The following is a 25775-nucleotide window of genomic DNA, read 5'->3' as shown; positions in this document are numbered from 1 at the left end:
CCAACAGTCATGGAGGAGACGGCGCTGATTCTCAACTGGGTGGAGAAACATGTTTCAGGACTGTCGGCAGTTCACATACCCGGCATCGACAACTGGATCGCGGACTTCCTCAGCCGGGAGCGTGTCGATCCCGGCGAGTGGGCTCCTCACCCGCAGGTCTTTCGCACCATCTGTGAAAGGTGGGGTTGGTTCACGTTTCCTTACGCCTCTTCCGCTCATTCCGTGGCTTCTTAGGAAGGTTGGGTCAGAGGGACTGCCCGTCATTCTTGTGGCCCCAGATTGGCCACGCAGGGTGGGGCACGCATCCCTGGTCGCACTTCTCGCTGACTAACCTTGGCGTCTTCCTCTTCGGGAGGACTTGCTGTCGCAAGGGCCGATCTTCCACCCGAATTTAGGGTCGCTGCATTTAACGGCATGGCTGTTGAAGGCACCGTACTGAAGGCTCTGGGTTTTTCGGATACAGTGGTCCAGACTATGGTTCGTGCCAGGAGGCCGTCGTCTTCCAGAATCTACCACCTACTTTAGATGTGCGAGCTGTCTCCCGTTTGTTTTTGTTTTTTGCCGCAATATTTGGCTTTCCTGCAGTCGAGCATGGACTTGGGGCTGACTCTCAGCTCTCTCAAAGGGCAAGTGTCGGCTCTCTCCATTCTTTTTCAGCGAGATTTAGCTTCACTTTTGGAGGTTCAGACTTTTCTGCAGGAGGTGGCGCATGCTGCGCCCCTTCCGTCCTCCATTGGATCCTTGGGATCTTAATCTAGTGCTCAACGCTCTCAAATCTTCTCCGTTTGAGCCTTTGCAGCAGGTGTCGCTGCGTTTCCTGTCTTATAAGGTGGCTTTTTTTTTTACTTCTATCCGTAGAGTGTCGGAACTCGCGGCTTTGTCATGTAGGTCGCCTTTCCTGATCCTTATTTCCAGTCCTTATTGCCGAAGGTGGTGTCGACATTCGATCTAAATGAGATTATTTTTCTTTCTTTTTTCCGGACCTGTCTCATCCTCGAACAGTTGCGCCATACTCTGGATCTGGTGCGTGCAGTGCGTATCTATCTGTCCCAGACAGCATCTTTCAGGCGGACAGATTCTCTGTTCGTGATTCCAGAGGGGCCGAGACGATGGCTGGCAGCGTCAAAAACTTCAATTTCCAGATGGATTTGTTTGGCTATTGTGGAAGCGGACCGCGTTAAGGACCAGGCCCTGACCTTTCAGGTGACTGCTCATTCGGCTCGGGCAGTGGGAGCCTCTTGGGGGATGCATCACGGGGCTTCGGCCCTTCAGGTGTGCAAGGCGGCAAGCTGGTCATCTTTGCATACTTTTTCTAAGTTTTACAGGGTGCACACCTTTGCATCTTCTGACGCTTCTTTGGGGCGCAGAGTTTTCCAAACAGCGGTTCTCTGATTGGCGGGGGGTTGTAGTTAAGCTACCCCCAGGGACTGCTCTGGAACGTCTCATGGTCAATGCCTGTGTCCCCCAATAAGACGGATGAGAACTAGATTTTTGTACTCGCAGTAAAATCTGTTTCTCTTCCGTTTATTGGGGGACACAGCTCCCACCCAGTTTTTTTTGTTTATGGGCCTTTTCGGGCCTGTGTGGTTCTGGGTTTGCACATAATGTGATTTTCTTATTTCTGGCTTCTCCTACTGCTTTTGCACTAAACTGATTAGCTTGTTCCCCGCAGGAAGGGATATAACTGAAGAGGGAGGAGCTTACACTTTGTGTGCTTAGTGTCCGCCTCCTAGCGGCAACAGCTATACCCGTGGTCAATGCCTGTCCCCCCCAATGAACGGAAGAGAAACAGATTTTACAGTGAGTACAAAAATCAATACTTTTTATTTTTTTTACCGGACTCTGCAGGATACAAAAACATAGTGCTCTGCGTTTTTGTGCCTTTTTTCCTAATGTATACGTGAAACGGAGGCATAAAACTTGATGTGAACCCACCCTAAGACCTATATTACAATTCAGTTACTTAGTGCCATATGTAGTGGGGTATCTCTCTTTTTCCCTATCAATGGGAATGCAGTTTCCCTTCTCTGCAAAGTATCGACTGCTGGAGCCAGCTTTATAAGTATTCTTGCTTCATTTTTTTTATGCGTATCCAGTCCCATGGTATTTACATTACACTGTTTTAATATTGACTGTGCAATATTTCTTTAGCCATTGTAATTCTGTTTGTAGAATAAGTCATCTGCTGATGAATCAGAGACTGAACTCAAAAGATTTGATGGTACTGGATATGATAAGGATCTGGTAGAAGCGTTGGAAAGAGATATCATTTCACAGAACCCCAATGTTCGATGGTGAGTTTCAGTCCCATATATGTAAATATAAAGGGAGAACTATGGTTAAAAATGTTGCTTGGTATCTGAACCAGGAGAAGTTCTACCATTATGTTTAATACTAATAAACCTGACATTTTCTACATAGGGATGACATTGCAGACTTGGAAGACGCTAAGAAATTGTTGAAGGAAGCTGTGGTTTTGCCAATGTGGATGCCAGAATTCTTTAAAGGAATAAGGCGACCTTGGAAGGTTAAGATTAAATGGGAACTACTCGCAATATATTTTCTAATGCAGTTAGTAGTTATGTAGTAATGTAATGCATGTACCTAATTCCAAGACCCCTTTATTTCACATGATGGTGGAAAACATATATTTTAGTATACCTGTTGTCTCTTTACCATGAAAAAGACTCTTTCCAGTGCCGAGATTTGCTTTGCTATGTTAGATCGACAGGACCATGACTGATTGTTTTGGTCATCTGACACCTCAATGGTTGTGATGCCACTTTTGAGAGGACCAGAGGCATAGTGAGCAATGTTCCTCTAAGCCTTGGCAGCTGCTGAGCATGGTTGGCAATGCTCCATCAAAGGAGGGTGATATGAAAACCTAACACGATAATAGTCACATATGTCAAAGGGCAAATCTAGTAAATAAGACGAGATAAAACACTTACTCTGCTTACTATTCAAAGTAACCCATTTAATTCTTTACTTACACCAAGACGAACAACCAGACCAGAGGGGATAGGGGCAGATTCGGTTAAAGGGGTTGTCCCATACAAACTTACAGGATAGGTGATGTGTCTGATCAGCGGTGGTACAACCACTGGGGCCTTTGTTCCTTGCATGTGTGTTTGCTGCTCCATACAACTCTATGGTGCTGCCAGAGATAGCCAAGCACTTGTACACGGCTATCTCTGGCAGCACCATAGAGTTGTATGGAGCAGTGAACACGCATGCTTGTCTGATGCACCATTGAAATGGGGAACATGGGCTCCCATTCTAGTGATCGGCAGGCCTCAGCAATATGACCACTGCTGGTTAGACACTTGTATACTCTGTCCACAGGATGGAGCATGTTGTTGTTATGGGACAATACATTTAAAGGAGCACACAACTACGTGTTCTGAAGATATAGGGAGTGATGCACCTATAGGGCTACAAGTACAATAAACTGTATCAAAGAGGACAGAGCAGAAGGTGAAATACAACCAGTTTGCTTTCTAACGTGCTGGATTTTATATACTCCCATCTGTAGCTCCAAACTACTCCAGGCTTTCCTTGCTAAATCACAATTTCATCTGGTGGGTGGGGAAAAGGGTATACAGCAATCATGTATTTCTTCCTGTTCCACAGTTTAGGAAGTTTTAGCTGAACTGATAAAGAGGTGGCATGGATGGAAAGTACATGACAGTGTGTGGACTAGATTCCATACTGCATAAAGTGAGCCAGCTATAATTCTGTAGATGACAAGTGAGGAGCTCTGCTGTGCGGAGTGCCAGTCTCAGGCAGCCAATTTATTGCTTGCCTCTTCCTCCAGTATACTTCAGTGATCATCTCACAGGCTTCCTGGGGATTGAGAGACACAGGCAGGCAACATGACTGGTTGGAATGGAGAGCTGTCTCCCCGATAGACCTCAGGATGCCATTGCTAATAATCCATGTGTCAATACAGCAAGCAAAGAAGTCGCCCAGCACAAAGACTGAGTTGACCTGTACTGTACAAGCTCAGCCTCACATAGCTCACGGTTATTAGTGAGCCAACGTTTCCTGTTCCACCAGACACCCGCTCTTACGGGTGCTGCTTTCTCACTGCTGAGACCTGGCTTACAGCGATTTTCCACTCCCTGGACCCCTCCTCAGAGAGCTCCTCCTCCAGCCTGAGGAGCCTACAAGTGCTCTCGAGTGGTGGGACGACGACGACGACTACTATATATGCAGCTTAATGGGATCACGGACAGTGAGCTGTCGCTCTTTAAATTATATTGAAAATGTTATGTTTTTTCTTTTGTGTGTCAAATGTTAGCATTGTATTTTCCCTCTTCTAAGGGTGTTCTCATGGTTGGGCCACCAGGAACAGGGAAAACTCTCTTAGCCAAAGCGGTAGCAACAGAATGCAAGACTACATTTTTCAACATTTCATCTTCAACACTAACATCCAAATACAGAGGAGAATCTGAGAAGCTTGTCCGCCTTTTGTTCGAAATGGTAAGCTTACGAGGGGCTTAAGAAATAAGCACAAAGGGAATTTACTTTAACCCCTTAAGGACTTAGGACGTATCGGTACGGCATGGGTCCCGAGTCCTTAAGGACCCATAACGTACCGGTACGTCATAACTTGAAATCGGTATTCCGGCGCCCCAGGGGTTAATCGGAACGGGATTTCGGCTGAAATCATTCAGCAGGCATCCCGTAACAATGCAGGGGGGGGGGTCATTTGACCCCCCCGCATCGCCGATCGCAGAAAACCGCAGGTCAATTCAGACCTGCGGTTTGCTGCGCTTTCTGCAGTTTCTGATCCCCGCGGGCCCTGACCGCGGGGATCAGAAGCTTTAGTGTCCCTAAAATATATATTTTACACCCTCCCCTGCACCCCTGCATGATTTTTTGCCGGCGGGTGGTGCAGGGGGGGGGAGTTGTGGGCGGTGGGGGAGGCGGGCGGTGCGGCAGGCGGGATCGCGATCCCCCGCCCGCCTCCCCTTGAATAATCGTTGGTGTTCAGTGGGTATACCAGGGTGCCAGCACATTGCTGGCACCCTGGTATAAACGGCTGACATCGATGATGCGATGTCAGCCGTTTAACCCTTTCCATACAGCGGTCCGTACGGACCGCTGTATGGAAAAAGTTAACAGTAAGACGGAGCTCCCTCCCTCTCCCATCGGGGGGCTGCTGTGCCTTTTGCAGCCCCCCGATGGAGAGGGAGAGAGCTCCCAGACATCCCCCCCGACAGCCCCGTCCTTACCCTTCCCCGTCTGCGAAGTTCTGACAACTACTGAGCAGACGGGGAAGGTTCCCATGGCAACAGGACGCCGTCTCAGGCGTCCTGCTGTCCATGGTGCTGAACAGATCTGTGCTAAAGGCAGAGATCTGTTCAGACAAAGTGTAAGTAAAATACAGTACAGTACAATATATATTGTACTGTACTGTATTACACAGACATCAGGCCCACTGGATCTTCAAGAACCAAGTGGGTCTGGGTCAAAAAAAAAGTGAAAAAAAAGTAAAAATCAAAAAACACATTTATCACTGATTAAAAATGAAAAAAATAAAATTCCCTACACATGTTTGGTATCGCCGCGTCTGTAACGACCTGATCTATAAAACGGTCATGTTACTTTCCCCGCACGGTGAACGCCATAAAAATAAAAAAATAAAAACTATTAGGAAATTGAAATTTTGCCCACTTTACTTCCCAAAAAAGGTAATAAAAGTGATCAAAAAAGTCGCATGTACGCCAAAATAGTACCAATCAAACCGTCATCTCATCCCGCAAAAATAATACCCTACCCAAGATAATCGCCCAAAAACTGAAAAAACTATGGCTCTTAGACTATGGAAACACTAAAACATGATTTTTTTTTTTTGTTTCAAAAATGAAATCATTGTGTAAAACTTAAATAAAAAAAATAAAAAAGTATACATATTAGGTATTGCCGCGTCCGTATCGACCGGCTCTATAAAAATATCACATGACTTAACCCCTCAGGTGACCACCGTAAAAAAATAAAAATAAAAACGGTGTAAAAAAAGCTATTTTTTGTCATCTTGTGTCACAAAAAACCGGAATTAGACTTACCGGTAATTCAGTTTCCATGAAATCACCATGACGGCCACAAGGAGATTGACCCATGACCTCTGTGGGGGCAGGAAACAGAGAAGAGGTTAAATTGCCCCCTCCCACCACCACACCTCAGTGTTCCAAAGATATCAAGTGCCAGAAGTGTCTTAGTATTTCCCAGTATTACATCATACCAGAAAATACCGGTGAAAAGAACTTAAAAGAAAGGGAGGGAATATATGGGCCGTCATGGTGATTTCATGGAAACTGAATTACCGGTAAGTCTAATTCCGCTTTTCCCATATCATCACCATGACGGCCACAAGGAGAGTTATAAAATTATTTTTTAAGGGTGGGGGCAACCGCTTGGAGAACCTTCCGACCAAAGGAGAGGCCAGAGGTTCCAGATAAATCCAAACGGTAATGTTTCACAAATGTGTGAATACTAGACCAGGAGGCGGCCCTGCATATATCATCCAGGGAGGCCCCTGCTCTTTCAGCAAAAGTAGTGGAGACAGCTCTGGTAGAGTGAGCTCTAATATTGGAAGGAGGATCCAGATTCTGATTCTTATAGTAAAGGGTAATAGTGTCTTTAATCCATCTTGCAATGGAGGATTTTGAGACCTTGGATCCTTTATTCTTTCCAGCAAATTGGACAAGCAGGCTGTCAGACTTCCTGAAGTCCCTAGTGGCTTCTAAGTATCTAAGGACTGTACGCCTAACATCAAGGAAATGAAATTTCTCTTCCTCCTGATCCTTGGGATTGTTGAAAAAGGATGGAAGGAGGATCTCTTGGCCTCTGTTGCGGTCTGAGGCTACCTTTGGCAGGAAACCTGGGTCTAGTTTAAGCACAATCTTATCCTCAGTGATGGTAAGGTATGGTTCCCTAATGGAGAGAGCTTGAATTTCTCCCAGTCTCTTGGCAGAGGTAATTGCTATAAGGAAAGCAGTTTTGAAGGAAAGCAATTTAATTGAACAACTCTCCAATGGCTCAAATGGGGAACACATAAGGTTGTTGAGAACTAAATTTAAGTCCCAGGTTGGGCTGCGGGATCTTAGCGTGGGTCTAAGTCTGCGGGCAGCTCGTATGAATCGTTTGACCCATCTATGGTCTGCCAGGTCGGCGTCAAAGAAAGCGCTTAATGCCGAAATCTGAACTTTTAAGGTGGATGGAGAGAGGCCCATGTCCAGACCTTTCTGTAGAAATTCCAGAATTTTCTGGATATTAGGCCCTACAAAATTTGGATTCTCTTCGCCCGACCATGAACAGAACCTTTTCCAGATCTTCAAGTATATTGCGGAAGTTACTTTTTTTCTGGAACATCTCAGGGTGGCTATAACTTTGTCTGACAGGCCCTGAGACCTTAAGAGGGAGACCTCAGGATCCAAGCCGTGAGCTTCAGGAACTCCGGATGAGGATGCAGCAAAGGACCCTGGTATAGGATGTCCCCTCTGAGTGGGAGTCTCACTGGTTCGTCTATTGCTAGTTTCAATAGAGGAGCGAACCAACTTCTCTTCGGCCAGAACGGGGCGATCAATATTACTGTGGTTCTCCCCTCCTGAATCTTCTGAATGACCCTTGGGATGAGAGGCAACGGAGGGAATGCGTACCCTAGATCCCAGCACCATTTTAGGGAGAAGGCATCTATCCTCCAGGGATGATCTCCTGCATTTAGGGAGCAGAATGTTTGAACTTTCGTATTTCTCCTTGATGCGAACAGGTCTATTGTAGGAAGCCCCCATCTCTGGGTTAGCATATTGAAGACCTCTGGATTCAGTGCCCACTCTGTATGATCTACCACTTGTCTGCTCAAAAAGTCCGCTTCTAGATTCTGGGACCCCTTCAGGTGCATTGCTGAGATGGATTTTAGTTCTTTCTCTGCAAAGAAGAAAATTTCCTCTGAGATACTCTGGAGTTTCCTTGATCGAGTACCTCCCTGGTGTTTCAAGTAGGAGACCACGGTCACATTGTCCGATAGGACTTTCACATGCTGATTTCTTATCAACTGTCTGGCGGAGAGTAGAGCTTCTCTTACCGCATACAGCTCCCTGAAATTTGAGGATTGGGCAGATATCAGATGCTTCCACGTCCCCTGGAAATAGGCTTTGTCGATTTTCGCTCCCCAACCGGATTGGCTGGCATCCGTGAAGATGGTAATTGAGGGCGATTTGATCCATGGGACTCCCTGGGAAAGATTCTTCTCCTTCATCCACCATGAGAGAGAGCTCTTTACTGATCCTGGAATTGGAAGTTTGGAGTCCAGAGAGCCCTTCTTGTTCCAGTGGGACAATAGCCAGTTCTGTATCACTCGGCAGTGAGCCTGTGCCCACTCGACAGAAGGTATACAGGAGGTTAGGAGGCCGAGTAGGCTCATTGCTTCCCTCACTGAACATCCTTTCCGGCGTTGGAAGTGCCTCACCTTGTTTATCAGGGACTGGACCTTGCTCTGTGGAAGGAAGGTTGACTGAGTTACGGAGTCCAGAGTAACTCCCAGGAACCTCACCTTCTCGGATGGAACCAACATTGACTTGGATTCGTTCACTATCCATCCTAGTTGAGACAGGCGGGACAGAAATATTTCCAAGTCCGATAGCAGGAGTTCTTTTGAGTCTGCTATAATTAGAAAGTCGTCCAGATATGGCACTATATTTAACCCTTCCTGTCTGAGTGGGGCTATCATCTCTATCACTAATTTGGTGAAAAGCCTTGGAGCGGCTGAAATCCCGAAGGGTAGTGCTATAAATTGGAAATGACGAATCCGATTGGAAGGATCTAGGATAGCAAATCTTAGAAACCTCTGGTGATCTGGGTGAATGGGGACGTGCAGATAGGCGTCCTTCAGGTCGACAGAGCACATAAATTTTCTAGCTTTATCAATGGTACTATGGATCTGAGAGACTCCATCTTGAACTTCCTGTAAAGAATAAACTTGTTCAGTTGCTTCAAGTTTATGATGGTCCGGAAGTCTCCTTCCTTTTTCCTTACTAAGAATAGGGTTGAATAGTACCCTTGACCTCTTTGAGACGCAGGAACTGGGATTACTGCACCCTTCTTCACCAAGTCCTGGACTCCTTGAAAAATATTTAGGTTGGAGAATCTGGTAGGCATCTTTGTGACGACGAATCTTGGAGGGGGGAGAGAGGTGAACTCGATCCTGTAACCTTGCCGAATGATATCCAAGGCCCAGGGATTTCTTGATGTTAGAGACCATGGACCCAGGAAATCCTTCAGTCTCCCCCCTACAATGGCGTCATTGTTTGTCCTCGAATTTGGATTGGGGCTTGAGAAGGAAGCCTCTCCCTCTACCCCCTTTGGGATAAGACCAGCGGCCTGACTTGCCTTTCCCTCTAACAGACTTGTTTTGTCCACCGTAAGACCGAAAGGACTGGTTCTTTCTAAAGGACCTTTCCTCAGGGAATCCCTTCTTTTTGTCGGCCGCTTTCTCAAGAATTTCGTCTAGGACCGGCCCGAATACATATTCTCCTGAAAAGGGGATAGATATTAACTTCTGTTTAGAAACTCTATCGCCCGACCAAGACTTCATCCACAAAGCCCGACGAGCTGCATTGGAAAGCCCTGCCTCCTTAGCGCAGAATCTAATAGACTCAGCCGATGCATCTGCCAGGAACCCCGTAGCTGATTTAAGTAGCGGGATGGACTGCAAGATTTCTTCCCTGGAGGTCTTACTGCTTAGGTGGTTCTCAAGCTCTCCTAACCATAAGTACATAGACCTGGCGACAGACGTTGCTGCGATGTTGGTCTTGATGTTAAACATGGAGGCCTCCCAAGCTTTCCTTAAAAGGGCATCTGCCTTCCGCTCCATAGCGTCTTTCAATTGGGCGGCATCCTCAAACGGCAGGGCAGTTTTTTTATTAACCTTCGCCACCTGCACATCTATTTTAGGGGTCTCGTCGAACAACTTAGACTGAGAGGGGTCGAACAACAGTCGATTTTTAAATTCTTTGGAAATCCCCAAACGTTTTTCTGGTTCTGACCATTCCTCCAGAATCATTTGTCTAATGTGTTCGTTTATGGGGAAGACCCTGGATTTTTTCACCTTGAGTCCCCCGAACATTTCGTCCTGAATAGATAAGGACCTAGGGGTTTCCTCAATCCCCATTGTTGTTCTGACTGCCTTTAATACAGTCTTGTGAAAAAATTAGGACACCCTTTGAAAGCATGTGGTTTTTTGTAACATTTTTAATAAATGGTTATTTCATCTCCGTTTCAACAATACAGAGAGATTAAAGTAATCCGACTAAACAAAGAAAACTGAAGAAAAGTCTTTTCAAGATCTTCTGTAAATGTCATTCTACAAAAATGCCTATTCTAACTGAGGAAAAAGATAGGACACCCTTGCCCCTAATAGCGAGTGTTACCTCCTTTGGCTGAAATAACTGCAGTGAGACGGTTCTTGTAGCCATCTACCAGTCTTCGACATCGGTCTGAGGAAATTTTACCCCACTCCTCAATGCAGAACTTTTTCAGCTGTGAGATGTTTGAGGGGTTTCTTGCACGTACAGCCCTTTTCAAGTCACCCCACAGCATCTCAATGGGATTCAAATCTGGACTTTGACTTGGCCATTCCAGGACTCTCCATTTCTTCTTTTTCAGCCAATCTTTGGTTGATTTACTAGTATGTTTTGGGTCATTGTCATGTTGCATGGTCCAGTTCCGCTTCAGCTTTAATTTTCTAACTGATGGTCTCACATGTTCTTCAAGCACCTTCTGATACACAGTAGAATTCATCGTGGATTCTATGATGGTGAGCTGACCAGGTCCTGCTGCAGCAAAGCAGCCCCAAACCATGACACTTCCACCTCCATGCTTCACAGTTGGTATGAGACTCTTTTCTTGGAATGCTGTGTTTGGTTTACGCCAAACATGTCCTCTGCTGTTGTGTCCAAATAATTCAATTTTGGACTCATCTGTCCAAAGAACATTATTCCAGAAGTCCTGGTCTTTGTCAACTTTATCGCTGGCAAATGTCAGTCTGGCCTCGATGTTTCTCTTGGAAAGCAAAGGTTTCCTCCTTGCACACCTCCCATGCAAGTTAAACTTGTACAGTCTCTTTCTGATTGTAGAGGCATGTACTTCTACATCAACAGTAGCCAGAGCCTGCTGTAGTTCTCGAGATGACACTTTAGGGTTTTTGGATACCTCTTTTAGCATCTTGCGGTCTGCTCTTGGGGTGAACTTGCTGGGGCGACCAGTCCTGGGCATGTTGGCAGTTGTTTTGAAAGCCCTCCACTTGTAGACTATCTTCCGGACAGTGGAATGGCTGATTTCAAAATCTTTTGAGTTCTTTTTAAATCCCTTCCCAGACTCATAGGCTGCTACAATCTTTTTTCTGAAGTCCTCTGACAGCTCTTTTGCTCTCACCATGGTGCTCACTCTCACTTCAACAGTCAGGAGCACACCAAACTAAATGTCTGAGGTTTAAATAGGGCAAGCCTCATTCAACATGCAGAGTAACGATCTACTAATTATGTGCACCTGGTGTGATATACCTGTGTGAGATCTGAGCCAATTTAAGAGGGAATACATGTGAGGGTGTCCTATCTTTTTCCTCAGTTAGAATAGGCATTTTTGTAGAATGACATTTACAGAAGATCTTGAAAAGACTTTTCTTCAGTTTTCTTTGTTTAGTTGGATTACTTTAATCTCTCTGTATTGTTGAAACGGAGATGAAATAACCATTTATTAAAAATGTTACAAAAAACCACATGCTTTCAAAGGGTGTCCTAATTTTTTCACATGACTGTAAGTCACTCATCTCTTCAGAGGAAAAATAAAATTTCTTATTATTTTCGTATATTTCTCCTTCGGAGAGAGAGAGATCATCCTCCCACTGCATGGAAGTGGAGGCTTTATCGTCAGCATCCTCGGATCCAGAGGTAATGATCCTAGAACGCGGACGCTTGCGAGAGGGCTCGTCCTGGGGATCAGACTGAGCAACTCTAGCGGCCCTAATTTCTTCCTGAACCACAGATCTGATATTCTCCATAAGGGACGACTGTTCCTGCTGGACCACATCAGAAATACATGCTTTACACAGCTTCTTTCCATATCCCTCAGGCAGTCTTTTAGCACAAGAGATGCAGCGAGGAGGTTTATTAAACTTTTTTTGCGCCTCTTTAGCCTGAAATAGATATGGAATAGAGGCATCAGAAATAGGCCTAGTAAAAATACAGTGCTATAAGAAAAGCGGACCCCCAGAGGGATACTTACAGGAGGCAGAGAGGGGGCATCAAGCTCCATAACAGTTTGTATCTCAGGACCTGACATATTCCAAGCAAAGCAATTGCAGTACTCACAGACCTCAGATCGGCGTTCCCATGGCCGTCCCGCCTTTTATTCAAACTGCTCAGCCTCCTGCGCTTTACTTCCGGGTTGCGTCACATGACCGAACCCGGAAGTGACGTCACTGACGTCGGCGTGCGCACACGCCGGCCGCACCAGCCCGACCCACAGGGGAGGAGGAGGAGGAGATTGCGGCCCGGGAGCAGGCTCCAGACCAGCCGGAGCGAGACCTCCCGATATCCCCCAGCCCAGCATAAGCACGCGGCCGCCGGCGGACTGGGGGAGCTCCGATGAGCTTCAGGTAACCAGGAGACCGTCCTCGGACCCTCCTGGAGACTAAGAAAAATAAAAAAGGAGACTATTTCCTATCTTCATCTCCCTGTCGTCCGCAGGGAGACTCTTCTCTGACCCTGGCCACAGTGGGGACAGGAACACTGAGGTGTGGTGGTGGGAGGGGGCAATTTAACCTCTTCTCTGTTTCCTGCCCCCACAGAGGTCATGGGTCAATCTCCTTGTGGCCGTCATGGTGATGATATGGGAAAGTGTGATAGCAAGTGATCAAAAAGTCATATGCACCCCAAAATAGTGTCACTCAAACCGTCATCTCATCCCGCAAAAAATGAGACCCTACTTAAGATAATCGCCCAAAAACTGAAAAAACTATGGCTCTTAGACTATGGAGACACTAAAACATTTTTTTTGTTTTAAAAATGAAATCATTGTGTAAAACTTACATAAATAAAAAAAATTGTATACATATTAGGTATCGCCGCATCCGTGACAACCTGCTCTATAAAATTACCACATGATCTAACCTGTCAGATGAATGTTGTAAATAACAAAAAAAAAAACGTGCCAAAAAATCTATTTCTTGTTACCTTGCCGCACAAAAAAGTGTAATACAGAGGAACCAAAAATCATATGTACCCTAAACTAGTACAAACAAAACTGCCCCCCTATCCCGTAGTTTCTAAAATGGGGTCACTTTTTTGGAGTTTCTACTCTATGGGTGCATCAGGGGGGCTTCAAATGGGACATGGTGTCAAAAAAACCAGTCCAGCAAAATCTGCCTTCCAAAAACCGTATTGGCATTCCTTTCCTTCTGCACCCTGCCGTGTGCCCGTACAGCGGTTTACGACCACATATGGGGTGTTTCTGTAAACTACAGAATCAGGGCCATAAATAATGAGTTTTGTTTGGCTGTTAACCCTTGCTTTGTAACTGGAAAAAATATATTAAAATGGAAAATCTGCCAAAAAAGTGAAATTTTGAAATTGTATCTCTATTTTCCATTAAATCTTGTGCAACACCTAAAGGGTTAACAAAGTTTGTAAAATCTGTTTTGAATACCTTGAGGGGTGTAGTTTCTTAGATGGGGTCACTTTTATGGAGTTTCTACTCTAGGGGTGCATCAGGGGGGCTTCAAATGGGACATGGTGTCAAAAAACCAGTCCAGCAAAATCTGGCTTCCAGAAACCATACGGCGCACCTTTCCCTCTACGCCCTACTGTGTGCCCGTACAGTAGTTTACGGCCACATATGGGGTGTTTCTGTAAACGGCAGAGTCAGGGCAATAAAGATAGTCTTGTTTGGCTGTTAACCCTTGCTTTGTTAGTGAAAAAAATGGGTTAAAATGGAAAATTAGGCAAAAAAACAGAAATTCTCAAATTTCATCCCCATTTGCCAATAACTCTTGTGCAACACCTAAAGGGTTAACGAAGTTTGTAAAATCAGTTTTGAATACCTTGAGGGGTGTAGTTTATAGAATGGGGTCATTTTTGGGCGGTTTCTATTATGTAAGCCTCGCAAAGTGACTTCAGACCTGTAGTGGTCCCTAAAAATTGGGTTTTTGTAAATTTCTGAAAATTTCAAGATTTGCTTCTAAACTTCTAAGCCTTGTAACATAAGATTATTTCATTTTGTTACAAATTTGCTGCTTTTTTGTTTAACGCTCATTAAACGTTTCACTTTAGGCACGTTTCTATGCCCCAACAACCATATTTATTGATGAAATTGACTCGATATGCAGCCGACGAGGTACCTCAGAAGAGCACGAAGCCAGCAGAAGAGTAAAAGCAGAGCTTCTAGTTCAGATGGATGGTAATTATTGCTTTATACTGAATTTAGAATATTTATCCCCTTAACAAGTGGGTTTGTTTGGATGTTTCTTTCATCATTGCATTCCCAGAGATTTAACTTTTTATATTTTTCCATTGATGTAGCTGTATGAGGGTATTATTAATGGCTTCATTTTGTGTTACATATAATGCAACAAAAAAAAAATATATATTTTTTTTTGGTGGAACGGCAATTTTTGGTTCATCGCATAGTATAAATGACAGTTTATTTTTTCATTTATATATTTTATATTTAACTACACAATAAAAAGATTTTTAGGAGGGTTGCACGCGTAGATTTACTGTTTTTTTTTATTTTTTTAGTTGGGGGATTTGTTTTTGTTTTGTTTTTTTGGCACAAGAAACGCTGCGTCCAGATGTTGGAAAATAGAAAATTATAAGATGCCCTACAAACACAGCATTTTTTTTTGCTGGTCTTTTATGGTGTTTTTGGTCCCTTGGTATTTCTTTCAAATTGCTGCATGCCCTGGGTGTGATGTGTTTTCTCATAGGAAAAAACTAAGGCTGGAAAAAAAAAACTGCAAGTAAACCCTTGTATGTCTAAAGTAAACAGAGCCACACAAAAATGCTTGTAAAAAAAAAACATGAATTTCCTGGTATCATTTACAAAACAAAAAACGCAACTAAATGTGGAAGCCAGTAAATGGGTAGTCCAGCTTTAAAAACATTTTTTGTTTTCCCCACCACCACCACCAACGTTTCCCTGGTCTTATGGAGGGAAACTTACTTACTGTTACCGTGTTGCTCTGTTTCGGCTTCTTCTGTTCACCACTGCATTTGATGTGCACCTGTTCCGGCTTGTAAACTTCCTTGGGTCACGTGCTGCTGCAGCCAATAACTGGCCCCAGCTTTGACATAGTCATCTAGCGGCATGTTACTGGTTGCAGTGGCACACATCCATTCCAGAAGTTTTCATAACCCTTCTCAGATTGCTGGAATACAACAATTGCTCACATCAATGTTTATTTTTCTGTTCTGATCCGTCAGAATAATTGAAAAATAAAGGAAAAACGGATCCTGTATATTATTTTAAGCATCCGTTATGCTCATTTATGGACATTTGGCATCCATTATGGTCATTTCCGTCTGACATCTGCCTGCAAGCAGGATGTTTTTTCTGTCTAAAATAACGAATCTCTGATGGAAATGGCTAAATTGGATGCCAAATGTGCATAAATGAGCATAGCAGATGCTTGAAATAAAGGATCCGTTCTCTCTTTATTTTTCCGATCTGTCAGAAGAACAGAAAAAGAAACAGTGATGTGAACCAGGCCTAAGATCATTGCTGATTTCTTTCCTCCTTGCCATTGTGTGAACACATGCTTAAATGCTCCAGACCAGCAAACTGCTAAAAATTCTGCTTTTATAGAGGTGGTCACACTTGCTGATGATCAATTAAGGACACTTGATTATAGCACCTAGCTGCTGCTGAAAACTCGCTCGTGTGAAATTAGTCTAATTGCTTCCACAGGAAAGAAGTCCGGATGCATTCCTTTTTGCAAATAGACAGCATCCAGACTGAACCCTGACCCATTCATTTTAATGGGTGTATGCACATGAGCATTGTTTTTTCACTGATCATCTGTCCTTTCAGGACAATATATTGCAACATAGTCTTCATATCTTAAAGTGTAACTGTCATTCTTTTTTTTTATTTGTGTAATGTATAGGGGCAGTGTAATATACTTTAATTTACTGAAATTGTACATTTGTATTAGAAACATAGCTCTAAAGTGGACCATTTTGAGCCTTAGCAATGCTCCTCTGTCTTCTGTTACATACCACAGTCAGTGTTTAGCAGGTCTCCACTGCTATGTAAACAGAAGACAGAGGAGCATTGCTAAGGCTCAAAATTGGCCACTTTAGAGCTATTAGAGCAATTTTTTTTATAGAAATATACAATTTTAGTAATTAAAGTATATTACAAAAATGGTCAGTATCACTGCCCCTGCACATTACAAAAAAAAAAAAAAAGGAATGACACTTTAAGCGTTTTTAGTGCATTCAAATCAGTGGGTTAGAATGGCATCCGGATGCAAACCATTTTTCACTGATTAATACTAGGAGATGGTGTGTGTTATTTAATTTTTCTTCACGCATGTCAAAAACTAATGCAATCCTGGTGGAAAAACTGAAACGCTGAATGCGATAGCAGGAAAAACGATTGTTTTTTAACTGAACAGACCCGAGCACATTCTGTATCGCTTATGTGAAAGAGGCCTAAGGGTGTACTTGATTTCTCACACACCGCTTCTGCATTTTGGCCTAGTTTTTGCTAAATAAAGATGTGGTGTAATTTGTCATGTGCTGTTGTTCATTTGAGGGTGTATTTACCCAATTTTAAGACCTTCTAAAGACCATATGTTTATTATGTTCTCTCTGTAAAACCATGGACTTTACAGAGGGTGTACTTTGTTTTTCTCATCAAGTAATAGCCACATATATACTGAGCCAAACCACATCCATAATGAGGTTACCTGAAATTCCACTTTAATTATAGGGGGAGCTTTTCAACAGCCAATTAGCTGTTTGTGTGTTTCCCATAAACTGCAATTGTGAGATGTATGCACATGGACAAAAATCTCTGTCAGGATACAGCCATGTCACCAGGTAGAAGGGGTGGCAGGTTCCTAGAGGTGGGACCACCTGTTAGATATTTAGGCTAGTGCTACACGATGACGTGTCACGCGACAAAATGGGTACAATTACATTATTGACATGTGTCACGTAACATTTTTTATAATGATGGTCAATGTTGCCGCACTGCGACATACTAGGACACGACAGTCGAAAAATCCATTCAAGTTGGATGGATTTTTGCGACTGTCATGTCGCAGTCAGAACATGTCACAGTGCAACACCATTGACTATCATTATAAAATAAATGTTGCGCAACTTTTCTGCTAAACATGTTGCCATGTAGCCCTAGCCTTATGGTGTTTCCTGTGGATATGACATGAATGTCTGAGGTGGGGAAAACCTGTTTGATCATGTAGATTTACATACTGTTTTTCATGCCCCATTCTGAATAAATAGTATTCAGATGGAAATATAAAAAATAAAATAAAAAAAAGTTATTGGTCTAGTTGTCCAAGATGGTTGTGATGCGAGTTTACGGAGAGAAAGAAACGCATTAAAACAAGGAAGTGACCCATCCTTCATTTGTAGGTGTCGGGGGTGCCTCTGAAAATGAAGATCCATCTAAAATGGTAATGGTTCTTGCTGCCACAAATTTTCCGTGGGATATTGATGAAGCTCTAAGACGACGTTTGGAAAAGCGGATCTATATTCCTTTGCCATGTGGTAAATGTATAATTCTTACTTTCTATATTTTAATTTTTTTCTGATGACTTGTTAACCTGTAGACAACCAGCACCTGTACAGGGTTGCAGAACGTGACTTGACACCCAGTACCGTACATGTAAAAGTTCCCAAAAAATGTAGAAAGTATCACATGATCCATCCTGTCAGGTGAACGCCGTAAAAAAAATAAACAACTAAAAACGGTGCCAAAACAACCATTTTTGGTCAACTTGAATCACAAAAAGTGTAATGCCAAGTGATCAAAAAGTCGTATGTACCCCAAAATGGTACCAATAATACCAACATCTCATCCCGTAAAAAATTAGTCCCTACTTAAGACAATCGCCTGAAAAATAAAAAAAATATGGCTTCAGAAAATGGCAACACAAAAAGATTTTTTTTATATTCAATAACGCTTTTACTGTGTAAACCTTACCAAAAATAAAAAAAAAACAGACACATTGCGTATCACCACGTCCGTAACAACCGGCTCTATAAAATTATCACATGATCTACCAGGTCAGGTGAATGCTGTAAAAATAAATACAGAAAAACAGTGCCAGAGCATTTTTTTTCTTCACCTTACCTTACAAAATACGTAATATCAAATGATCAAAAAGTCATATGCACCCCAAAATGGTACCAATGAAAAAATCACCTCATCACACAAAAAATTAGCCCCCAATGAGACAATTTCGCAAAAAATAAAAAAAAATATGACCTTCAGAAAATGGCAATGCAAAAATATTGTTTTGTCCTCCTTATGTGTGTGTACATAGCTTGACAGACAGCTAAACCTTTCCCGCCAATGAATTGACAAAGGAGCAACATCCAACTTCGACTTTATTGCAAGGATATATGAGGTAAAACTGAGGAACAGAAAAATAATGCACTTACTAATGCAGTCTGACATATGACAATGCATATAATACATTACTGTACAAGGCAATGCACATACAAACATGTGCAAGACATGTAAGTTACATAAAACACGGATATATAAGATGTAGATAAACATCCATTAAGGTATACAGATATACCAGGAGCACGCTATCCTATTTGAATGACAAGTATGGTCCCTAGCAGCTAACCATAAACTGTTATAAAAGAGCAGAAAAAAACCCTGCAAAAACACTATGCATACAGATGTAAACCATATTGTTATATAGCTGTGTGAACATACCAGCGATGCTAGCTTAAGCTTGGATGAAGAGGATGGATCAGGATCCTACTAAGCCGAGTGGTTACCTCTGGAATGATGGCTGTGATGAGGAAATGGCTGCTATGGGCATTGCAGACGATGTAATCAGAGTTCATAGGCTACAAGTTATGGGAGCTGAAATGGGTCAAACTTCTAATGTGAAGAGCTGCAGTGTATGCAAACGGCCCGGCCCCCAGCTGGTGCAGTTACACCATGAGCAGAGAATTGTACATTATAAATATAAAGCATACTAACCATGCCTTAATTAACAAATAAACTCCTGAAGGCATGATAAACATTATTTTTCTTTATAAAAATGGCTTTGTGTAAAAGTGCTAAAACGTAAAAAAACGACCGTATGTAAAATTGGTATCTCTGTAATCGTATTGACCAGTAGAATAAAGAGAACGTATTTTTCCTGCACAGTGTACGCTCCAATATAAACCAAAAAGCAATGGCAGAGTCATTTATTTACCCTGCTTCCCAAAAGCAAAATAAAAAGTGATCCAATACTTGTATGTGTCCCAAAATAGCATAAGGGCAACTCATCCTGCAGAAAATGAAGTCCTCACATGGAGAAAAACGTAGTAGTGTTAGAAAATAGCTGTACTGGTACCTCAGGAAGACTGTTCAATACCAATATGGTGACCATAAACCAATCCATTCAAATCTGTGCTGCAAAAGCCATATGGTTCTCCTTCCTTTCTGAGTCCTGGTGTGTGCCGCTACAGCAGTTTGCGACCAAATATGGGGTTTTACCGTATACAGGAGAAAATGAGTAACAAATAATGGGGTGCTTTTTCTCATGTTACCCCTTGTAAAAATGAACAATTTGGGGATAAAGCAAGAATTCATTGGAAGAAATTAAATTTTTACAGCCAAGTGTTTCTAAATTCTGTAAAACGCCTGTGGGGTCAAAGTGTTCAGTACACCCCTTAATAAATTTCTCGAGGGGTGTAATTTCCAAAATGGGGTCACTTTTTGGGGATTCCACAGTAGGGGTGCATCATGGTCTCCTTAAAATCAACATGGTGCCCAAAAACCATTTCAACAAAATCATAACATATGGGGTGTTGCTGTAAAATGTAGAATCAGGGTAATTCATATTAAGATTTATTTTTTCTGTTAACCCTTGCTGTGTTGCAAGAAAAAATTGATTAACAAAAAAACTTTCAAAATTTCACCTCCAATTTCCTTTAATTCTTGTGGAACACCTCAAGGGTTAACAAAGTTTGTACCATCAGTTTTGAATAATTTGAGGGGTGTAGTTTCTAAATTGGGGTCATTTATGGGTGGTTTCCATTACTTAAACCCCTCAAAAACACTTTATAACTGAATTGATGCCTAAAAAAATGGCTTGGGAACTTTTCTTGAAAATGTGAAAAATTGCTTCTAAAATTCAAAGCCCTCTAACGTCCTAAAAATTTAAAATTTACAAAATGATGCTGACATAAAGTAGACATATGGGAATATTGATTGATAACTGTCTTTAAAAATTTTATTTCTCTAATTTATAAAATTGGGAATTTTTCAAAGGAAAGAAATATTGACCCAAATTTACCATAAACATGAAGTACAATGTGTTACAAGAAAACACTATCAGAATCAGTTGGATAAGTAAAACCATTCCAAAGTTATTACCACATAAAGTGACATGTCAGATTTTCAAAAATAGAACTGGGCAGAAAGGTGAAAACTGGCCTGGGGTAGAAGGGGTTAAAAAATGTGTTATTGCCTGTTGGCATGTTTGTAGGTAGTTATTAACCCCTTAAAGGGAGTCTGTCAGCTACTTTACACATATTAACCCCTTAAGGACCCTTGCCGTACATGTACGTCACTTAAGGACTAATGAAGTACATGTATGGCAGACTGATCGGGTGCCCGGCATACGCGTGTTAACCCCTTGTATGCCACGGTCAAAGCTGACCACGGCATACAGAGGGTTTGTGGAGGGTATGGGTGGCCTCCGCTTCCCCATCTGGTCCCCGCGCTGCAGTGGCAGGGACCCGATGGCAGAGAAGGCAAGCCTGATGCCTTCCATAGGGATCGGAGCTTGCCTTCTACGGAAGCCTGTGAGATCCAGCCCTTAGGCTGGGTCTCACAGGCAGGCTGTCAAGATAAAAGCGGACAGCCAATGCATTACAATACAGAGGGGATCAGACCCCAGAAATAAAAAGTTTAAAAAAAAGTGTTTCTCATAATAAAAAATAAAATTACATTTCCCCAAATAAAACAAGAAATTGTAAAAAAAAAAATATAGAAAATAGAAAAAAAATAAAACCAGACATATTGGGTATTGGCGCGTCCATAACATGATCCACCCCCTCACCTGAACGCCGTAGAAAAAACAAAAACTGTGCTAAAACAAATTTTTTTTTTTGTCGCCTTACATCACAAAAAGTGCAACACCAAGCGATCGAAAAGGCTTAGGCCCCCCAAAATAGTACCATCACCTCATCCCGCAAAAAATGAGCCCCTACATAAAACAATCGCGCAAAAAAGAAAAAAAAATATGGCTCTCTGATTTTGGAGACAAAATTTTTGTTTCAAAAATGCTGTTATTGTGTAAAACATAAATAAATAAAAAGTATACATATTAGGTATCGCCGTGTCCGTAAGAACCTGCTGTAAAAAAATATCACATGAACTAACCCCTCAGGTGAACACCGTAAAAAAAAAAAAAAATGTTTAAAAGTCATTTTTTTTGTCACTACATCACAAAAAGTGTAATGCCAAGTGATCAAATAGTCATATGCACCCTAAAATAGTACCAATCAAACCGTCATCTCATACCGAAAAAAATGAGCCCCTACATAAGTCACCTAAAAAATAAAAAAACTATGGCTTTCAGAATATGGACACTAAAAAAAAATTTTTTTTTCAAAAATGCTTTATGTAAAACTGACAAAAAACTAAGTTGTCATATTTTGTATTGTCGCGTCCATAACAACCTGCTCTATAAAAAATACCACATAATCTAACCTGTCAGCTGAACATTGTAAATAACAAAAAATAAAAACGGTGCCAAAACAGCTATATTTTGTTACCTTGCCTCACAAGTATAGAGCAACCAAAAAACATATGTACCCTAAAATAGTACCAACAAAACTGCCACCTTATCCCGTAATTTCCAAAATGGGGTCCCTTTTTTTGGCGTTTTTACTCTAGGGGTGCATCAGGGGGTCTTCAAATGTGACATGGCAACTTAAAATTTATCCCAGTGAAATCAGCCTTCCAAAAACCATATGGAGTTCCTTTCCTTCTGCGCCCTGCCGTGTGCCCGTACAGCAGTTTACGACTACATATGGGGTGTTTCTGTAAACTACAGAATCAGGGCAATAAATATTGAGTTTTGTTTGGCCGTTTAACCCTTGCTTTGTTAGCGGAATTTTTTTTATTAAAAAGGAAAATCTGCCAAAAAAGTGAAATTCTGAAATCTCATCTCCATTTTCCTTTAATTCTTGTGGAACACCTAAATGTTTAACAAAGTTTGTAAAATCAGTTTTGAATACCTTGAGGGGGTGTAGTTTCTAAAATGGGGCCATTTATAGGTGGTTTCTATTATGTAAGCCCCACAAAGTGACTTCAGACCTGAACTGGTCCTTAAAAATTGGGTTTTGGAAATTTTCAATAAGATTTTAAGATTTGCTTCTAAATTTCTAAGCCTTCTAACATCCCCAAAAAAGAAAATATCATCTCAATATCACAAAATGATTCAAACATGAGGTAGACATATGGGAAATGTAAAGTAATAAAAAAGATACAGCAGCTCACCTCCTCTCTATATGGAAATGGTGCTCTCCCCCAGGTCCCACCCTCAGGACCAAGTGGGAAATATAATGTAAACGACTAGTATGGGGGGGGCACACTACAAGAGGGAACACCAGGCAGTATGGTAGTGATACACTTTATTGTGTTAAAATATATTTAAGAACATACCCTTAAAACATACATAAAATAGACCATATACTAATGTATATATTGCACACTAAGTTATGATCTACCGCAATAAAACAATGTAATGGCTGGTGGTTTATGGTTCCAATCCTGTAGTATTGTCCACAATAAATGAAACTGTCTGCAATCTATATTATTCAGCAACTGTCCAGATATGGTGGATATAATAGTATGCAGTTCTTATTTGGTGACCCTCCAAAACTGTAATTAGCAGTCTTGAACTGCGGGGCCCAGTTTAGTCCAATGCACTTGTTGGGTATAGCCTATAGTGGTAGGCTCAATACCGCTGCCACACACAATACGATACTGATGATATATGCTCTGAACAGAGCTCGGTCTTACCAGTCTTCACTGCTTGTACTGCAGCGTTGGTCTGAGAGGCCGCACACCCGCAGCGTCCCACGTGGTGTGCTTCTGCCTGTACGTGGTGTCCCACGTGACCTGGTAACCAAGGGGACCGGATGCTTGCTCTGGTGACGTAAGTATTGTGCGACTGCTTTCACAACAGTGCTGCTTTATCTGCTTTTCTTCCTTTCTTTGCCGGCTTTGTTCTTTTTTCTTTGGCTTTAGGTGGATCAACGCTCACTCTAACAACCGCCAGACGCATTTCGGGGTCTCACGCCCCTTCCTTAGTGGCCTACTGAGTGAACGGATCCTCACTCTTTATAAATGGTTAACTCCGCCCACCATCCTCCATATTTCTTGTGCATTTTATATATTACGGAGTGGATTCACCCTTTGTGGAGCTGGTCATCTGTGCACTTACATCTGTACATTTTAAACAATTGATTCCTTAAAACGGTAAAACAATAAATATCCCCTCAATATATAGACCCCCCGTTAAAAATATAGGCATTGGAGAGGACTGCAAAGTGACATGCAATATTGCAATAACCGCACAGAAGACGCATTGGAACCTCTAATATGTTCCATGCGTTTTATGTTGCGTTTCTTCCTATTGGGGAAAGCTATTCATCTAGAGGACCTCTTGCCGAACGTGAATGGGAGATTCTTTTGTTATTGTAGCTAAGAGAGGCCGTCCGGCAAGGAGGGGAGACCACAAAAGTAGTGTCTACAGTAAACTCATTTAGTTTGGAAATACAGGAATGCCTAACTTGTGATTCCACAGATGTGATATATCTGTTACAATGTGGATGCAAGAAACAATATATAGGCAGGACAAAAAGAACATTAAAGAAGAGAGTAGCGGAGCATGTGGCAAATATTAAGAAAGGCCTGGAGACGCACTCTCTATCCAAACATTTTAGAGTAATACTTAACTGTGACCCCTACGGGTTTGAAGTTTGTAGCAATTGAAAAAGTGAAAAAAACATGGAGAGGGGGGAACCATATTGCACACATGTTGCGTCAGGAATCTCGGAGGATCTTTGAATATGACACCATCATTCCTAGGGGCCTCAACGCCGAGATGGAAGTGTTCGGGTTTCTGTGAGGGCTTGTCCGGTAGGGATGGGACATCGCAGTCTGGCCGTTTATCGACACTGTGGTCTCCCCTCCTTGCCGGACGGCCTCTCTTAGCTACAATAACAAAAGAATCTCCCATTCACGTTTGGCAAGAGGTCCTCTAGATGAATAGCTTTCCCCAATAGGAAGAAACGCAACATAAAACGCATGGAACATATTAGAGGTTCCAATGCGTCTTCTGTGCGGTTATTGCAATATTGCATGTCACTTTGCAGTCCTCTCCAATGCCTATATTTTTAACGGGGGGTCTATATATTGAGGGGATATTTATTGTTTTACCGTTTTAAGGAATCAATTGTTTAAATGTACAGATGTAAGTGCACAGATGACCCGCTCCACAAAGGGTGAATCCATTCTGTAATATATAAAATGCACAAGAAATATGGAGGATGGTGGGCGGAGTTAACCATTTATAAAGCGTGAGGATCCGTTCACTCAGTAGGCCACTGAGGAAGGGGCGTGAGACCCCGAAACGCGTCTGGCGGTTGTTAGAGTGAGCGTTGATCCACCTAAAGCCAAAGAAAAAAGAACAAAGCCGGCAAAGAAAGGAAGAAAAGCGGATAAAGCAGCGCTGTTGTGAAAGAAGTGTTGTGAAAGAACTGCTAATTACAGTTTTGGAGGGTCACCAAATAAGAACTGCATACTATTATATCCACCATATCTGGACAGTTGCTGAATAATATAGATTGCGGACAGTTTCATTTATTGTGGACAATACTACAGGATTGGAACCATAAACCACCAGCCATTACATTGTTTTATTGCGGTATATCATAACTTAGTGTGCAATATATACATTAGTATATGGTCTATTTTATGTATGTTTTAAGGGTATGTTCTTAAATATTTTAACACAATAAAGTGTATCACTACCATACTGCCTGGTGTTCCCTCTTGTAGTGTGCTCCCCCATACTAGTCGTTTACATTGTAAAGTAATAACTATTTTGGGAGGTATCACCATCTGTTTTAAAGCAGAGAATTAGAAATTTAGAAAATTTTGGGTAAATTTGGTATTTTTTTTATAAATAAAAATGAAATATTTTGACTCCAAATTGACCACTGTCATGAAGTACAATATGTGACGAGAAAACAGTCTCAGAATGGCTTGTATAAGTAAAAGCGTTTTAAAGTTATCACCACATAAATTGATACATGTCAGATTTGCAAAAAAATGGCCTGGTCCTTAAGGTGAAAAATGGCAGGGTCCTGAAGGGGTTAAACTATCCTCATTGCACAGTAGGTTATATAAACAGTTCACCTTTGTGTCCCTTGTGTGTTTCTGATGTTCAAATACGCTAATGCGATTAAAAGTGCCCATGCGTCTGGAGC

General features: G+C 42.1%; 1 protein-coding gene across 2 annotated transcripts in view; it reads left to right on the top strand.

Annotated features, from left to right (window-relative positions):
* The window catches only part of KATNA1 (katanin catalytic subunit A1), a 73027-nt gene that overhangs the window by 30380 nt on the left and 16872 nt on the right, over positions 1-25775 (top strand). For both annotated transcript variants that reach the window (XM_040429273.1, XM_040429274.1), the window contains exons 5-9: positions 2173-2294; positions 2422-2527; positions 4327-4485; positions 14334-14460; positions 17667-17801. In XM_040429273.1, coding sequence (XP_040285207.1) covers positions 2173-2294; positions 2422-2527; positions 4327-4485; positions 14334-14460; positions 17667-17801 — 649 coding nt within the window. The remainder of the gene's footprint in view (positions 1-2172; positions 2295-2421; positions 2528-4326; positions 4486-14333; positions 14461-17666; positions 17802-25775) is intronic.

This window comes from Bufo bufo, chromosome 4 (assembly GCF_905171765.1).
Source record: "Bufo bufo chromosome 4, aBufBuf1.1, whole genome shotgun sequence".
Classification (NCBI taxonomy): domain Eukaryota; kingdom Metazoa; phylum Chordata; class Amphibia; order Anura; family Bufonidae; genus Bufo; species Bufo bufo.
The sequence above is the reverse complement of the archived record's forward strand: the minus strand, read 5'-3'. Positions and strand labels throughout refer to the sequence as shown.